At 46.8% G+C, this 19,239-nt stretch overlaps 1 protein-coding gene across 1 annotated transcript in view; it reads right to left on the reverse strand.

Annotated features, from left to right (window-relative positions):
* H1-8 (H1.8 linker histone) overlaps positions 1–17,746 on the reverse strand; it is a 30,693-nt gene extending 12,947 nt beyond the window's left edge. Inside the window, exon 1 of the mRNA XM_069560970.1 lies at positions 17,641–17,746. Coding sequence (XP_069417071.1) covers positions 17,641–17,746 — 106 coding nt within the window. The remainder of the gene's footprint in view (positions 1–17,640) is intronic.
* Between the last annotated feature and the right edge of the window lie 1,493 nt (positions 17,747–19,239).

The raw sequence follows: 19,239 nt of genomic DNA on the forward strand, positions 1-19,239 counted from the left end.
TAAAAAAAAAAAAAATCCACCTGCAACGAGGGAGACCTGGGTTCGAACCCTGGGTTGGGAATATCCCCTGCAGAAGTGAACAGCTACCCACTTCAGTATTCTGGCCTGGAGAATTCCATAAACCATACAGTCTATGGGGTCGCAGAGAGTCAGACATGACTGAGCAACTTTCACTTTCACTTTGGGCTTCCCGGATGGCTCAGACGGTCAAGAGTCTGCCTGCAGTGTGGGAAACTTGGGTTCAATCCCTTGGCCCGGAAGATCCTCTGGAGAAGGAAATGGTAACCCACTCCAGCATCCTTGCCTGGAAAAATTTCATGGACGAGGAGCCTGTAGTCCATGGAGTCGCCAAGAGTCAGACACGACTGAGCGACTTCATTTTCTTCTTTACAATAACCAGGACATGGAAGGAAGTTAAATACACATTGACCCATGAATGGATGAAGATCTGGTGTGTGTGTATACACTCACACAATGGAATATTACTCAGCCATAAAAGGCAATGAAATTATCTGTAGAGAAATGAATGGAGCCAGAGACTGTCATAAAGAGTGAAGTTGGTCAATAACAGAAAAACAAGTACCGTGTCTTAATGCATATGTGTGGAATCTAGAAAAGTGGTACAGATGACCCTATTTGCAGGGCAGGAACAGAGACCCAGACGTATGGATGTATGGACCTGGGGGCCGGGGAGGGAAGTGGGATGAACTGGGAGACTGGGTTTGCCATGTATACACTACTCTAAGTAAAACAGCTAGCTAGTGGGGACCTGCTGGATGGCACAGGGAACTCAGCTCAGTGCTCTGTGCTGACCTCCAGGGGTGGGGTGGGTGAAGGGTCGATACATGCATACATAGAGCTGATTCGCTTTGTTGTACAGTAGAAACTAGCAACATTGTAAAGCAACTATACCCCAATTTTAAAAGGAGGAGGGCAAGCAGGGATAGCAATACTCACGTCAGACAAAAATAGGTATTAAAATAAAGAGTGCTGTACAAGGAAGGACACTACATAATGATCAAGGGATCAGTCCAAGAAGAAGTGTATATGTGTCTAACAGGAGCACCTCAATGTGCTGTATTTAGTCGCTCACTCGTGTCTCACTCTTTGTGACCCCATGGACTGTAGCCCGCCAGGCACCTCTGTCCATGGGATTCTCCAGGCAAGAATACTGGAGTGGGTCGCCATGCCCTTCTCCAGGGGATCTTCCCAGCCCAGGGATAGAAACCAGGTCTCCCACATTGCTGGCAGATTCTTTACCAGCTGAGCCACCAGGGAAGCCCAAGAATACTGGAGTGGGTAGCCTATCCCTTCTGCAGGATATCTTCCCGGCCCAGGAATTGAATCAGTCTCCTGCATTGTGGGCGGATTCTTTACCAGCTAAGTTACCAGGGAACATGGCAAATGCTAATAGCCATAAAAGGGGAAATTGACAATAACACCGTAATAGCAGGGGACTTTAATACCCCACTGACCCCAGTGGACAGAACATTCGGGCAGGAAATAAATAAGGGAACATAAGCCTTAAATGACACACTAGACCAGATAGAGTCAATTAATATTTTTAGGGCATTCCATCCAAAAGCAGCAGAATACACTTTCTCCCAAATCCACATGGAACATTCACTAGGATGGATTACATCTTGGGTCACACAGATCAAGTGTTGATACATTTTGAAAAACTGAGATCATATCAAGTATATTTTCATAGCACTATGAGATAAGAAATCAATTACAGGGGGAAAAACTGTAAAAAAAACCACAAACACATGAAGGTTAAACAATACGTTACTTAACAACCAATGAATCACTGAAGAAATTAAAAGAGGAAATAAAATACCTAGAGACAAATAGCAATGAAAATAGAACAACCTTAATGCAAAAGCAGCTCTAAGAGGCAATTTACAGCAATAGACTCTTATCTCCGGACACAGGAAAACTCTCAAATGAACAACATAACCTCATACCTAAAGGAACTAGAGAAAGAAGAGACAAATACCAAAGTTAGTAGGAATGACGAGAATAGAAAAAATAATAATAATAATGAAACTGAAAGCTGGTTCTCTGAGAAGATAAATAAAATTTATAAACTTTTAGAGAGATTCAAGAAAAAAAGAAAACAGATTCAAATCAGTAAAATTAGAATTGAAAAAAGAGAAATTTGCAACTGACACCACAGAAATGCAAGGCTCATAAGAGATTACTACAAGCAACTACATGACAATGAATTGGACAACCTGGAAGAAATGCACAAATCCTTGGAAAGGTACAACCTTCCAAGACTGAACCCAGAAGAAACAAGATATAGACAGACTAGTTACAAGTCGTGACATTGAAACTTTAATTAAAAATCTGCCAACAAACAAATGTCCAGGACCAGATGGCTTCACAGGTGAACTTGATCAAACATTTAGAGAAGTGATATGAAAGTCGCTCAGTCGTGTCTGACTCTTTACAGCCCTATGGACTACACAGTCCATGGAATTCTCCAGGACAGAATACTGGAGTAGGTAGCCTTTCCCTTCTCTGATGGATCTTCCCAACCCAGGGATTGAACCGGGGTCTTCGGCACTGCAGGTAGATTCTTTACCAGCTGAGCCACCAGGGAAGCCCATCAATCAAACCCTTAGAGAAAGGTTAACATCTATTCTCCTGAAACTCTTCCAAAACACTTGGGAGGAAGAACATTCCCAAATTCATTCTCTGAGGCTACCATCATCTTGATTCCAAACCCTGACAAAGATACCACAAAAAAAAAAAGAAAATTGCAAGCCAATATCACTGATGAACACAGACACAAAAATCCTCAACAACACATTAAATGGTCGTACAGCATGATCACGTGGGATTTATCCCAATAATACAAGGATTCATCAATATCCACAAGTCAATCAGTGCAACATACCACAGTAACAAATTGAAGATTAAAAACCATATAATCATCTCAATAGATGCAAAAAAAACTCTTGACAAAATTCAAAACACTCATTTAGGATGCAAACTTTAGAAAGGAGGCATACAGCAATCTTACCTTAACATAATAAAGGCCACATGACAAATATGGCAAACCCACAGACAATGTCGTTCTCAACGGTGAAAACCTGAAAGCATTTCTTCTAGAATCAGGAACAAGACAAGGAAGCTCACTCTTGTCACTATTAGTCAACACAGTTTTGAAGTTCTAGCCACAGCAATCAGAGAAGAAAAAGAGATAAAAGGAATCCAACTTGGAAAAGTAAAACTATAACTGTTTGCAGATGACATGATACTATACATAATGCTCCTTGGAAGGAAAGCTATGACAAATTTAGACAGTGTATTAAAAAGCAGAGACAATCACTTCACTGACAAAGGTCCATATAGTCAAAGCTATGGTTTTTCCAGTAGTCATGTATGAACAGATGTGAGAGCTGGACCATAAAGAATGCTGAGCGCCGAAGAATGGGTGCTTTCGAATCGTGGTGTTGGAGAAGACTCTTGAGAGTCCCTTGGACTGCAAGATCAAATCAGTCATTCCTTGAGGAAATCAACCCTGAATATTCATTGGAAGGACTGATGCTGAAGCTGAAGCTCCAAGACTTTGGGTACCAGAATTAGAACAAAAAATTTATATAATTTGTATTAAAAAAAAAAAACAAACGGAGCTGGAGGAATCAAGCTCCCTGATTTTAGACTGTACTACCGGGCTACAGTAATCAAGACAGTATGGTATGGCACAAAAACAGAAACATAGATCAACTGAACAAAATACAAAATCCAGAAATAACCCCATCCACCTATGGTCACCTAATCTATGACAAAAGAAGCAAGAATATACAATGGAGAAAAGACAGTCTCTTTAATAAGCGGTGCTGAGGAAACTGGATAGCTACATGAAAAAGAATGAAATTAGAACACTTCCTAATGCCACACACAGAAATAAACTCAAAATGGATTAAAGTCCTAAATGTAAGGCCAGAAACTATAAAACTCTTAGAGGAAAACAGGCAGAACACTCTCTGACATAAATCATGGCAAGATCTTTTTTGACCCACATCCTAGAAAATAGAAATCAACAAATGGGACTTAATGATACTGAAAAACTTTTGCACAGCAAAGGAAACCATAAACAACTTGAAAAGACAATCCCCAGAATGGGAGAAAATATTTACAAACAAACTAAGTGACAGAGGATTAGTCTCCAAAATACACCAACAGTTCATGCAGCTCAGTATCAAAAAATCAAACCACCCCAGCAAAAAATGGATGGAAGACCTAAACAGACATTTCCCAATGAAGACACAAGATAGCCAACACATGCATAAAAAGATGTTCAACATCATTAATCATTAAAGAAATGCAGACCCAAACTACAATGAGATGTCACCTCCCACCAGTCAGAATGGCCATCATCATAAAATCTACGAACAATGATGAATGCTGGTGGGGGTGTGGAGAAAAGAGAACCCTCCTGCACTGTTGGTGGGAACGTAAACTGATACAGCCACTATGAAGAACAGTAAGGAGGTTCCTTAAAAACTGAAGATGGAACTACTACGTGGCCCAGCAATCTCACTACTTGGCATATACGGTGGAAAAAACATAATTCACGAAGACACATGTACCCCAGTGTTCACTGAAGCATTATTTACAATAGCCAGGACATGCTGCTGCTGCTGAGTCGCTTCAGTCATGTCCGACTCTGTGCGACCCCACAGATGGCAGCCCACGAGGCTCCCCTGTCCCTGGGATTCTCCAGGCAAGAACACTGGAGTGGGTTGCCATTTCCTTCTCCAATGCATGGAAGTGAAAAGTGAGAGTGAATTCGCTCAGTCGTGTCCGACTCTTAGTGACCCCATGGACTGCAGCCTACCAGGCTCCTCCATCCATGGGATTTTCCAGGCAAGAGTACTGGAGTGGGGTGCCATTGCCTTCTCTGGACATGAAAAGAACCTAAATGTCCATCATCAGATGAATGGATGAAGATTTGGGTGGGTGTGTATGTATATACACACATACACACACACATTGGAATATTACTCAGCCATAAACAGGAACAAAACTGGGTTATTTGTGGATGGAACCAGAGACCATTAGACAGAGTGAAGTAAGTTAGAGAAAATCAAGCGTTGTATATTAATGTATCTACGTGGAATCTAGAAAGTGGTCTAGATGAACGTATCTGATGGGCAGCAGCAGACATAGATGCAGAGAATGGACACGTGTTCACGGGGGTGGGGAGGGAAGCGGGGTGAACTGGGAGGCTGGGGTTGACACACACACACTGCTGCGTGTAAAACAGACGCCTAGGAGGAACCTGAGCGCAGGCTGCTCAGCTCAGGGCTCTGCAGTCACCCAGACGGGAGGAGGGGCAGAGGGAGGCGATGTGTGCGCACATACCTGGTCGTTCCGTTGTCCCGCAGAACCTAGCGACACTGCTAAACAACTATACCCCAATTTAAAAAGAAAGCTGGGGTAGCAATACTCACATCAGAGAAAACAGATCTTAAAGACTGTCACAAGAGACAAGGAAGGACACTACATAATGATCGAGGGATTCATCCAAGAAGATAGAACAATCGTAAACATGTACGTACCCAACACAGAAGTACCTCAACACACAAGGCAAATGGTAACGCCCATAAAAGGGGAAATCAACAATAATGCACTAACAGTGGGGGACTTTAACACCCCACTGTCACCAACGGAGAGAACATTTGGGCAGAAAATAAGCAAACAGAAGCCTGAAATGACACAACAAAGCAGGCAGCTTCAATTCGCATTTTTAGGGCATTCCATCCAAAAACAGCAGAGTACACTTGCTCCTCACATCCACATGGAACGTCTTCCAGGACAGATCACATCTTGGGTCACAAATCAAGCCTTGGTACATTTTTAAAAATTGAAATCATATCAAGTATCTTTTCTGACCATAACTTTATGAGATTAGAAATATATCACAGGGGAAAAAAAAACTGTAAAAACACAAACACAGGAAGGTGAAACAACATGTTACCAAATAACCAATCGATCACTGAAGAAATCAAAGGAGGAAATAAAAAAAAATACCGGGAGACCAATCACAATGAAAACACAACTCTCCCAATGCAAAAGCAGCTCTGAGAGAATTTATAGCATTAGAATCTTATCTCGGCAAACAAGAGACATCTCAAAGAACCTAACCTGACACCTAAGGCAAGCAGAGAAAGAACAAATAAATACCCAAAGTTAGTAGAAGGAGAGACATCATAAAAATCAGAGTGGCAGTAAATGAAATAGAAACAAAGAAAACCAATTTTAAAAATCAGCAAAACTAAAAGCTGGCTCTTTGAAAAGATAAATTGGTAAACCTTTAGCTAGACTCATCAGGAAAAAAAGGAAAAGTGTTCAAATGAACAACATTAGAAATGAAAAGTGAGAAATACAACTGACACCGTAGAAATACAAAGGCTCAGAAGAGATTACTACAAGTAACTAAGGGCTTCCCTGGTGGCTCAGCTGGTAAAGAACCTACCTGCAATGCAGGAGACCCTGGTTCGATCCCTGGGTTGGGAAGATCCACTGGAGAAGGGACAGCTACTCACGCCCATATTCTGGCCTGGAGAATTCCATGGACTGTATAGTCCATGTGGTCGCAAGGAGCTGGACACGACTGAGCGACTTTCACTTTCACAAGTAACTATATGCCAGTACATCGGACACCCTGGAAGAAATGCACAAATCCTTAGAAAGGTACAACCTTCCAAGACTGAACCAGGAAGAAATAGAAGATATAAACAGACCAATGACGGGTAGTGAAATTAAAACTGTAACTAAAAATCTTCCAATCATCAAAAGTCAAGGACCAGATGGCTTCACAGGCAAACTCTATCAAACACTTAGAGAAGTTAACACCTATCCTTCTGAAACTCTTTCAAAAAAATTGCAGAGGAAGAAGCACCCACTAACACATTCTATGAAGCCACCATCACTCTGATTCCAAAACCAGGCAAATACCACAAAAAAAGAAAATTACAGGTCAGTGTCTTTGATGAACATAGATACAAAAATCCTCAACAAACACTAGCAAACTGAATCCAACAACACATTAAAGGATCATACACCAGAATCAAGAGGGATTTATCCCAACGATGCAAGAATTCATCGGTATTCCACAAATCAACCAGTGTGATATATCACATTAACAACCTGAAGAATAAAAACCATATGATCATCTCAATAGATGCAAAAAAATGCTTGGCAAAATTCAAAATACCCATTTATGATAAAAACTCTTTAGAAAGTGGGCATAGAGGGAGCCTACCTCAACATAATAAAGGCCACATATGACAAACCCACAGCAAACCTCATTCTCAGTGGTGAAAACCTGAGAGCATTTCCTCTAAAATCAGGAACAAGACAAGGAAAGTTCTCTATCACCGCTATTATGCAACAGTGCTTTGAAAGTCCTCGCCATGGCAATCAGAGAAGAAAAAGAGATAAAAGGAATCCAAATTGGAAAAGTAACGCTGTCACTGTTTGCAGACATGATATTATTACATGGAGAATTCTCAAGATGCCACATAAGAGAGCTCATCAAGGAAGTCAGCACTGTTGCAGAGTACAAGACGAATACGCAGAAATCTCTTGCAGGACCTCCCCAGTGGCCCAGCGGTTGAGAACCCACCTGCCCATGCCGGGGACACAGGCTTGTTCCCTGGTCTGGGAAGACTCCATATGCCACCGGGCAACTAAGCCCGCATGCCAGGAGTACTGAAGCCTGAGTGCCCACAACGAGAAGACAGTGGAATGAGAAGCCCACAGGCCACAACTGGAGAGAGTGCCCCCGCTCCCTACAACTACAGAAAGTCTGCATGTGGCAACGAAAAAACATACATGTATCCTGAATTCTTCTATACTAACAATGAAAGACCAGAAAGAGAAAGTAAGGAGACAATTCTATTTACCACTGCAACAGAGAATAAAATACCTACGTATTACCCAAGGATGTAAAAGAACTCCACTCAGAAAACTATAAAATACTAGTGAAAGAAATCAAAGGCGACACAAACAAATGGAGGGACACACCACGTGCCTAGGCTGAAAGAATCAACACTGTGAAAATGACTATACCATCCAAAGCAATCTACAGGTTCAGTGCAATCCCTAGCAAATTATCAATGGCACTTTTCACAGAATCAGAACAAAAAATTTTCCAACTCGTATGAAAACACAAAAGACTCCAAACGGCCAGAGCAATCTCGAGAAAGAGAAACAGAGCTGGAGAAATTAAGCTCCCAGACTTCAGACTACTACAAAGCCACCATAATCCAACGTTTCACTGCAGCACGAGTTGCCATAGCCAGGACACACAAGCAACCTAAATGCCCATCGACAGAGGGATGGATGAAAAAGATGTGGTACGTCTATACAACGGAATATTACTCAGTCACATAAAAGGGAGAAAGCAAGGCCATTTGACGCAACATGGATGGACACAGAGGTTGTCACTGAAGGAAGTACGTCAGGCACAAAAAGACAAATATATGCTGTTGCTTCTGTGTGGAACCTAAAGAAAGAGCACAAATGAACTTATTTACAAAACAGAAGCAGAGGCACAGGTGCGGAAGACAAACAACAGTGACCACAGGATAAGCTGGGCGGGCATAAACTGGACGGCTGGGACTGAGAGTTACACACTACGGTTCATGCAACAGATAACTAATGACAGCCTGCTACACAGCACAGGGCGCTCCAGTCAGTACTCTGCAAGGGCCTGTGCAGGAAAAGAACCTAAAAATGAGTGGATATGCGCATACGTGGGCTTCCCAGGTCCCTTACTGGTGAAGGATCCACCCGCCAAGTAGGAGACGCAGGTTCAATCCCTAGTCTGGGGAGGTCCCCTGGAGAAGGAAATGGACACCCACTCCAGTATTCTTGCCTGGGAAATTTAAAGGGCAGAGCACCCTGGTGGGCTACCATTCATGGAGTCACAAAGAGTCAGACACAACTTAGCAGCTCAACAATGACGACGTATGTTCATGTATAACTCAGTTTGCTGTACACCTGAAACTAACAGAACAATGTAAACCAACTATACTCCAACGGAAAGTTTTAAAAAATAAACTAATGGCATCTAATTAAACTTCAAAGTTTTATATAGCAAAAAAAAAAAAAAAACCTGCTATACGAAAAGGCAAGCCACAAACTGTGAGAAAATATTTACAACCAAAGCAACTGACAAGGGATTCATCTCCAAAATATACAAACAGCTCATGCAGCTCAATATTAAAAACAACTCAATCAAAAAATGGGCAGATGATCTAAATAGACATTTCTTCAAAGAAGACACACAGATGGCCCAAAAAGCACGTGAAAAAATGCTGAGCATCACTCATTATTAGAGAAAGGCAAGTCAGAACTATAACGAGGAATCACCTCACACCGGTCAGGATGGCCATCATCAAAAAGTCTACAAAAAATAAACGCTGGCAAGGGTGTGGAGTAAAGGAGACCCTCCTACACTGTTGGTGCGGATGTAGATTGGTTCAGAAACTGTGGGAGAGAACAGTATGAAGGTTCCCTAAACAACTAAATACAGAATTACTGGACCATCCAGCGATCCCACTCCTGGGCATGTACTCAGAGAAAATCATAATTCAGAAAGATACAGGCACCCCATTATTCACTGCAGTACTATTTACAATAGCCAAGACCTGAAAGCAATCAAAATATTCATCAACAGAGAAGCGGGTAAAGATGTGGTTTATATAGACAACGGACTATTACTCAGCCCTGAAAAAGAACAAAATAATGTCGTGCAGCAACGTGGATGGACTTAGAGATTTATCGTACTGAGCGCAGTAAGTCAGAGAAAGACAAATACTTTATGATATTGGTTTTATGTGGAATATAAAAAATGGGAGAAATGAACTTACTTATGAAACAGAAAGAGAGTCCCAGATGTGGAAAGCAAACTTATGGTTACCAGGGGAGAAAGGGGAAAGCGGTCAACCGAGAAATTGGGACTGACATACACACACTATTATATATAAAACAGATGACTCATCAGGACCTGCTCTATAGCACAGGGGAGTCTATTCAATACTGTGAAGTCACCTATACGGGAAAAGAATCTAAAGAATAGATGTATGTATACCGTACACCTGAAATTAATACATTATAGATCAACTATACCGAAATATGAATTGTTACAAAATAAAGTCAGAAAAAATCCCACCTGAAAACCCTAGACATCAGCAAAAATTGTAGAGACTTTGTCAAATTTACCCTCTATTGCCTCCTGGCTAGGAAGAACCCAGTGTCTGAGAATACTCATTTTGGGACCAGAGCCTGCAAATCAGTGGAGTCTCAGGTCAGCCAGGACCTCAGGGCCTCGACTGCGTCCCATCCCCCATCTCCAACAGCGGGGAGGGGGCCCTAAGGAGGTCCGAGCCCTCCCAGCTGCAGAGCGAGAGGCTTTCTGGAGGGGCCTGGCCTGGGGTGGCGGCTCTGAGACTGGCTGTGACCTGGGGCTGCCTGTTGCAGGGCTGGCACCCGGACAAACATCTTCTCCAGCAACAGGACACAGAGAAACTAGCAGGGTCTGCAAACAGCTACATGCAAGGGGGTGTGTGCCCGGTCGCTCAGTTGCGTCCGACTCTCTGCAACCCATGGACTGTGGCCCGCCAGGCTCCCCTGTCCGTGGGATTTCCCTGACAAGAATACTGGAGTCAGTTACCATTTCCTTCTCCAGGGGATCTTCCCGACTCAGGGATTGAACTAGGGTCTCCTGCATTGAAGGCTGATTCTTTACTGTCTCAGCCACCACAGAAGCAGTGCAGGCAAATTATAGACAAAAAGATACAAAAAACCCCCAAACTCGACTGCTACTTCTGATAAGCTGGGAGCAAAAGCAGGGTGCTGCACGTACCCAGCCACACACCTCTAAAGGGACGGACAGACCACCTAGGCCACTCTTTGGCCTGACCCCTGAACACAACCCTACCTTCGCCCCACACGAGGAGCCAATTCGCCCCCACCTCAGTGAACGAACAAGGGAACCTGTTACTTGTTTTCATCCCTCCTTCTGCAGCAGGAACTGCAATAAATCGTTGCCTGAATTTCTGATCGATTTCTATTGTTTAAGGAGGCCAAGAACCATGGTCGGTAGCATACTGTCGGATGACACCATGTAGGGGACAGTTGCCCACTTCCCAGGAGAGGATCTGGGCACGTCTGAGACCCCGGAATGAAGCCTTCCGGTGGCTGACCCGCGCCCGCCTGAATCTCGTTTCAGCATCACCGCAGGTGGTAAGTCTGCCTTCCGGCGGGGGCGGGGGGGTCTCGGGACCCTCATCTGGGCGAAGCTTTCCCCTCCCATGTCCTTTTCCATCTCCTGAAATCTCTGTCCTCTCCTCGTCTTATCCTTCCGAGAGAGTGCACATCAGGCAGCTACAACACTCCGGCCAAGGGCTCTCCAGATGGGAGGCTTATCTCATGAGTGACAGACATTCAAACCTCAGCCCCGGGCTCGAAGTCCAATCACCCCCAGTATCTTCACCTTTGTTTCCCTGCCGCCAAGAGACGTCCCCTTGGGAACAGGGCCAAGCAGCAGATTTCCACACACTTGAGCACACACACTTGAGAGTCCCAAAGACGATGGACCCCCGGCTGGCTTCCGTGGGCAGTGGACAGAGGGGCCACAGGGTGGCCCCTCCTTCACTGGCCCTTTCTGGAGGCGCACAGGGTGGTGTCTGAACTGACACCTCGCAGGGGGCGGGTTGAGATGGCAACTTCTCTGTCCCTTCCTTTCTCGGTTTTTCCCGTCTCTCCTCCGTTTAGCTCTCCCTTGATCCTCACCCATCACACTCCCATCCCGTTCAGCCTGAAGTCTTATCTGTGTCTTTATAAGCTTTTGTCACTGATGTCTTTGTTGTGTGTAGTTTTATTGGTCTGGCAGCTCCTGCAAGTCTCTGCCAAGACACGGTGGAGAATTTAAGCCTGGAAATACAAACACAGCCCACACTGCCTGAGACTCCAGCCTTGGGTTATTTTGGGGGGATTTTAAAGAACAAAAAAGAGAAAGAGAGGGGCTTGCGCCTCTCTCCTCTGCCTTTGCAATGTAACTCTTCTCCCTGGGCTCCAAGAATTACCTGATCCATCCCAAACTGAGGAAGAAAAGAGACCTTTCTGAATTCCAGCGGGAAAACTATGAGATCCCTGGTTCTGTAGAAATTAACTCATCTGGCTTAGGCTTGTGGGTTTAATTAATACAGATCTGTCTTTAGAGTTATCACCATGACACTTTTACTGAACCCAGGGTTACTGAAAGTCAGTAAGTACACACTGTTTCTGTTATAAAATCCGTCATCAAAGAGAATAACCTGATACGATTAGGCTTTTATGCAAATATAACTGCGAAAAGAGCTTTTTGGTACACGCTATAGGAATCATTGTGCTTTGGAAATGTCCATCTAGAATGTTGTTGAGTCGCTCAGTCATGTCCGCCTCTCTGTGACCCCATGGACTGTATCCTCCCAGGCGCCTCTGTCCATGGGATTTCCCAGGCAAGAATACTGGACTGGGTTACCATTTTCTTCTCCAGGGGGATCTTCCCACCCAGGGATCGAACCCTGGTCTCCTGCATTGGCAGGTGGATTCTTCACCGCTGAGCCCCCAGGGGAGCCCTCCATCACCTTGAAAAGAAACTAAGTTAAATGATAGGAATCCACTCAGTACCCAGGTCAGTTCAAATAACATGAAATATTGGGACACTCATTGCTAAACAGGTCTGCGTTTACCTGCTTCTGTCATCTCGCGAGAGGGAAACTAAACACATTTGGGTTTATGGGACACACATCTTGCACCACATTAAGGACAGAAATTGTGCTTTGGGAAGACACATGTTTCTAGAGGTTATGGGATGTTCCAATCGGGGGCTGCTAATGTAAAAGACAGTTCATGGTGGCTTAAGGAAAGGAGGACGTGTGTTTGCAGAAAACAAGGCATGAGGAATGGAAATATATCTTCTTAAAAGGAAAACAAAGGTGACTTCTGTCCTACAGCTGGTGATTTCTGAATGCAAAGAATAAGGGACAGGATAGCACGGCTCCAGAAAGTTGCAGAAGGTTTGAGGACAAGGAACACTGGGAAAAGAACTTTGTGCTCAGGACTTCCTTAGCTTGGGTTAAATTGAATCAGGAAGATGAATTTTATTAAGAGTAGGCTGATGCAAGACTGGATCTGGCTTCTCTCTCCCCGAAGAGAACAAAGTTGTCCTAGAACCCTGCTCTTGACAACAGATCGTGTGAGTTTCTGAGTCTTTAATCTGCATTACTTTCGAAACCTTGTTTTCAGCTCAGCTCAAGGAATAAGCACTTTCACCTTATTCTATGTCCAAAAATCCTCTTTGGGAACATTCCCATCTCTAGGTCCTCAGGTCCTGACTCCCGTGGCATTTTTCATGGTGAATCTGTGAGGAGAGGTTTGCAGGTTTGAATTTATCCAGTGGAGGCTGTCATTCTCTCACCTGGCAGGCCATCACGGTTATTCTGGCCCAGTGTGGCACCCCAGATGAAAAGGAGTGTATATTGAGAAAGGCTAGGGAACATGCAGATGGCCTACTGGCCACCAAACTGATCAGGCGGCTACATCAGGGACATAATCCCAGAATATGACCCACCCTGGGAGACAAATCCGCCCCCCGCACCCCCCCCCCCAAATGTAAGGATTTTATCCTGGCTCTTTTAGAAGCAATGGAGCTCATGACCCAAGTAGCAGTAATCCACAGTAGTGCCCATCAGAGGGAGGGATCTTCTGTGAACCAGTGGGGGAAAAAAGGGAAAGTGTTAGTTGCTCAGTCCTGTCTGACTCTTTCTCAACCCCATGGACTGTAGTCTGCCAGGCTCCTCTGTCCTTGGGGTTCTCCAGGCAAGAATACTGGAGTGGGTTGCCATTTCCTTCTCCAGGGGATCTTCCCAACTCAGGGATTGAACCCAGGTCTCCTGCATTGCAGGCGGATTCTTTACCATCTGTGCCACCAGGGAAGCCCAAGCTGACTGAATTGCAAAACACACAACTTGTGTGCAAGAGCCTAGGTTATGGTCCTAGTGATTGGCCCCCCTGAACTCCCTGGTCTTCCCCAGTACTCCCCACAGGAACAAGAAAATGCTGAGAAACGGGGCTAAGAGAGAGGAAGCACAGGTTAGTATGAAGAGTAGGGTGAGCTTCTAGTCCCGGAGGCCCCACAGTGGAAACTAAGAGTTGACATGATGCCATCCACTATGGGAGGGACGCACTATGGGACTTGATGCAAAAGGCTTTTTCAGGGAAGGGGCTTAAAAGAACAGAAAAGCAAGCAACATTGGCCTGTGACTTATGTGCCCCTAATAACCTGAAAGGGATCTTCCCAACCCAGGGGTCAAACCTGGTTTCCTGAAATTACAGACAGATTCTTGACCGTCTGAGCCACCAGGGAAGCCCCATAACAATGCCCAGACCCATCCAATCCCCCTTCTGTTACTCAGGCCAATTCAGTGACAAGTGACATATCCAGGGGAAGGCTGGCAGTTAGATTTCACCCAAATGCCCCCAAGATCAAGATATAAATATGGTCTGGGGTTGGCTGATACTTTCACAGGATGGGTTGAAGCCTTCCCCAACTGATCTGAAAAGGCTATGGACATCTGTAAGTTCCTTTTAAAAAGAAGTAATTCCTCGCTTTGGACTTTCCAAGTCTCCCCAGAGCCATAATGGGCCCTTGTTTATAGCCAAAATCACACAGGGGCTCACAACAGCCCTAGGGATAGACTACAAGCTACACACCTCATGTTCGACTCTCTGCGACCCCACGGACTGTAGCCCGCCAGGCTCCTCTGTCCATGGGGATTCTCCAGGCAAGGATACTGGAGTGGGTTGCCATGCCCTCCTCCAGGGGATCTTCTCGGCCCAGGGATTGAACCTATGTCTCCTATAATGGCAGGCGGGTTCTCTACCAGTAGCCCTATCTGGGAAGCCCAACTGTATGATTTAGTTCATGTGAAATGCCAGGAATGGGCAAATCAGCACTCGATAGTAGATTAGCGGTTGCCAGGGGCTGGGAGGTGGGTGGTGATGAGGAGTGACTAACAGGTATAGATTTTCGTTTAGAGGAGATGAAAATTGACTATAGAAACAAATAGACAACTGTGAATGTGTAAAAGCCACTGTCCACTGTAAATGAGTGAACTGTGTGCCATGTGAATTACTGAGGGGGTCTCAGTAAGCTGTTACATTTTAAAATTTGCAAAGGAGAGGAGGATACAGGGGTGAGGAGGGAGCTGGTGAGAGACGTGTCAGTCACCATAAAGCACACAAAAGTGGTTTAAATATGAAACCTGATTTAAACAGGGTGATTAGAAACACTGACTTCCAACCAATCTGCAAAAACTAAAGACTGAAGAAAAGGAATCAAGTGGCTTATATATATTTATGTGTGTGTGTATATATATATATTTAAAAAACATTTTAAAGTGGAAAAAACAAAAACCATCTAAAAAGTCTAGACTTCAGCAACATTTGTAAAGAGACTTAAATTCAACCTCTGTTGTTTCCCGGCCAGGAGGAGCCCAGTGTCTGAGAACATTCATTTTAGGGTCAGAGACCGCTAGTCTCATTCTCAGAGTCTCAGCCTTCCCAGCCCTCGACTCCCAAGGCAGGAAGGGGGTCTCAGCGTGGTCTGAGCCCTTCCCGCTGCAGGGTTAGAGGGTTTCTAGAGGGCCTGGCCCAGGGTGACAGCTCTAACTGCTGCCCTGTCCCCCCCCAAACCACGCCCTGTCCCACGGAGCCACTCCTGCGTCCCCGTCCTCCCCCCACCCTCCAAATTGTTCAGCTCCTCATTCTGCAGTTACTCGATGCCTGCTGTATACTGGCGTGTCCAAAAGAAGAGCTCAGGGTCCTTACAAACCTGTCCCTCGTCTTCTCTCCCCCACAGTGGTGCCCATCTGTCATACCTACCCAGACACCCAAACACGTGCCCAGGGCGTGTCCTGAGCACCCCCTCTCCCCGAGGCAGGAAACAGAGAGACCCCAGGCTTGAATCGTTTCTCCCCTGTGGACAGAAACACCATAAAAGCAGGGATGGAGGAGGCTGGATCCTGCCCAGATGAAAGATCACATATTCCTTGTTGTCGAAGTTACGGAGGCCTCCCCGACGACACAGGCATAGAAGTGCTCCTTGGAGGTCAAAAAGGGAGTGGGTGTCAGCCCATAGCAAGTAATGTCAGCTACCCATAGTCCTCCGCGCTAGACTCCATCTTGGCTCGGAGATGCGCACGCACACGTGGGAGGAGCCTGAGACGTACCAGATACAGACGCACAAGCAGGCAAAGCAAGGTGCCTGGCCCGAGGAAACCCAGGAGAAATGCCCCATAAAGGCGATTCAAACCACGAGCACACGACCCTCTCTGAGCCCGTGGATGCAGTGTGTCTACATCCACATGTACTCTTTTTCCTAATAAACACTGGACTTGCTTCACTACTTTCCGTCTCCATGTGGAAACTCACTTCTACACAGGCGGCAAGCTAGGGCCTCATCACGGGCCACTGGTCCCTCGGGGTCTGGTGGCCAGGATTCGACACACTCCCTGCCACTGCCCGGCCTGTCTCTGGCCGGGAACCGAAACCCTGAGGTCACTCCTGCTCCCCACAAGCTTCTCAGCCGCCATCCCCCGGGTGCAGACTTTCTCACCTTCACACACATCTTGAATCGTATCCCTCAGCGGCCATTGCCTTCACACCTGACCTCGACCTGGGAGGCTCGCCCGATCAGCCCCCGCCCCCATCCCTGCTGTTCCCCCAACTCTGCCCCAGCCGGAGGGAAGACGCACAGCACTCCCTCCCCAAAACCAAGCCCTCCACCAGCACGCTCCCCTCCAGGCCCTGGCCCCAGCCAGGATGTCCCCTCGGCCTGGTCAGCCGTGACCATCCAAGCCGCTGTCACTCACCCTTTAAGGCCCAAACAGCACTGAGCTGCCCTGCCCTGTGCTTCCCAGGCACTTGGACCCATTCTGTCTCCAAAGACGTCTTCACAAATACTCTGAACACGTCCCCTGTCCCACCCTCCTTCAGGAGTCGCCTCCTCTGGGAAGCCTACCATGACCACCTAGAATGGGTCAGGCAACTCCTCTGGGCTCCGACAGCCTCTGGCTCCCCGCCACTCAAGCACATGCCAGCATTATCAAATGGGCATCTAGCAGGAGGTGGCATCTATCAGGAGGCGGCTTGCCTCCCAGCCTGGGAGCTCCTGGAGGGGACGAAGCAGCTCTGTGTGCCTCAGTGGACCCCATACCCAGAGAATCCCGAGGCGCTGTTTGCTGGTTGAAAGCTGGGACGCGGCCCTACAGCCAAAGCCCAGTCGCGCCTCCAGAGCTTGCCCGCCTATTGCTCGAGCCCTTCAAGTAGCTCCAGCTGGGCAGAGCCCCTCGCCCCGAGCAAATGGGCTCCAGCTGCGGAGGCCCCTGCTCTCTCTCCTCCCTGCCCGCCCCCCACCTCTGGCATCAGCTCTTCTGCCCCTTGTGCGGGTGGGGGGTGTGCGGTGTTTGGGGCCAGCCTAAGGGAGGAGAGGGCAGGAAGGAAGTGTTCAGGACCCCCAGGGAACAGGCTCTCTCTCGGAGGACGGAGGGGGCCGCTCCATGAGCTCACCTGGCTTTTCAGACCCTGATGGCCTGGACGACCCCTCTGCGGAGGCTGAGGAGGCCGAGGAGGCAGAGGAAGAGGTGTCGCTGGAAGCGACGCTCCCGGGAGCCATCTCGCAGGCAGAAAGGTACAGGCGGCCCCCTCGCCTGGCGTGAGGCCCCCCGGCCGCCTGCTCGCCTTACATACCCCCCAGTTAGCCCCTGATTGGGCGGGAGGCGCGGAGCTGCTGATTGGGCAGGAGGCTGGGAGGGGGCCCTGCAGCCCCGCCCGGAGCGCCGATGATGCCTCAGCCCCGACCACCTGCTCCTGTGTGACCTTGCCCGCGTGCTTGACTTCTCTGGGTCTCAGCCCCCACGGTGAAAGGAAGGGGGCTCAGATGCTTGGTCTGCCCTGCGCCTCTGCGCAGCAGAGCCTGGGGTTGCAGACTGGGAACTGGAACGCCCGGGCCAGTGGAGGTAGCCGCGGGAAGGTGAGGGCCCTCCCCACCCCACCTCACCTCCCCAACCCCGGTGCCCACCCCTGTGCCCAGGCCTCAGCTGGCCTCCACTGTCTCAGAAAGCAGCAGGTGGAGGCCGGCCAGTGGGTTCACCTGGAGCAGACACCCCCCAGGTCAGCCTGTCGTGACCTCCTTCTGTGTTGTAAGAAGGAGTTTCTAAGGAATGACAGAGCAATGTTTAAATTACTCGGCAAAAGTCTCTATAAATAAGGACAACATCCACTGGGAAAACCGACAAAGATGAATTCACCAGAAAGGCAAACAAACACAGGAAAACAGCCTCGACTTCTTTGGCACTCAGGAAAATTTAAATCGAAACAACAACGAGCTACTCCTTTTCTCGTCAAACTGATAAAAACTGAAGACAAAGTGTTGGCAAGGATGTGGGAGCCAGGCCCTCGCTGTCTCTGCCAGGGTGTAAATTGGGTGCAGCCTACTATGGAAAGGTATTCCCTGGAGCCCAGCAACTCCGCCTCTCTCTCCTAGGAGTGCATTTGTTGGAAAAGAAATAATTGCTGTGTTATTTGGAAAAGGGGAAAAAAAAACAACTTCCAAATGAATCACTCAGGGCCTGGTAGAATTACTTACTGTAGAATACTCTGCAGCCATTTAAAATGATGAGGTGCAGACTTCCGTGAAGTCCAGGGATTAGGACTTCATGCTTCCACTTTGGGGGCTGTGAGTTCGATCCCTGGTCGGGGAACTAGGATCCCACATGCCATGTGGTGTGGCCAAAAATAAATGAATAATAATAATAATAAAATGACAAGATGGATTAAAACAAGGATGAGGTGGCATTTCACATGCAGTAGGATGACGATTTTTTTTTTTTTTTTGGCCATGCCATGTGGCAAGTGGGATCTTAGTTTCCCAAACAGGGATTGATCCCACACCCCCTGCACTGAAAGCATGGAGTCAACAACTGGACCACCAGGGAAGTCCCCAGAATGACAAATTTTTTAATGTCCATCGAAATTGAGCATCCAGGATGTGAAGAAATACAGAGCTGCTGGGAAGCAACCCAGAAAAGCAACTGAGTAACATCTATCACGACTAAGATGGATTTGGGCCACATCTACCCATGTCACTCCGGGTATAAATTTGAGGGA

Source organism: Ovis canadensis, chromosome 19, assembly GCF_042477335.2.
Source record: "Ovis canadensis isolate MfBH-ARS-UI-01 breed Bighorn chromosome 19, ARS-UI_OviCan_v2, whole genome shotgun sequence".
NCBI classification, from domain to species: Eukaryota; Metazoa; Chordata; class Mammalia; order Artiodactyla; family Bovidae; genus Ovis; species Ovis canadensis.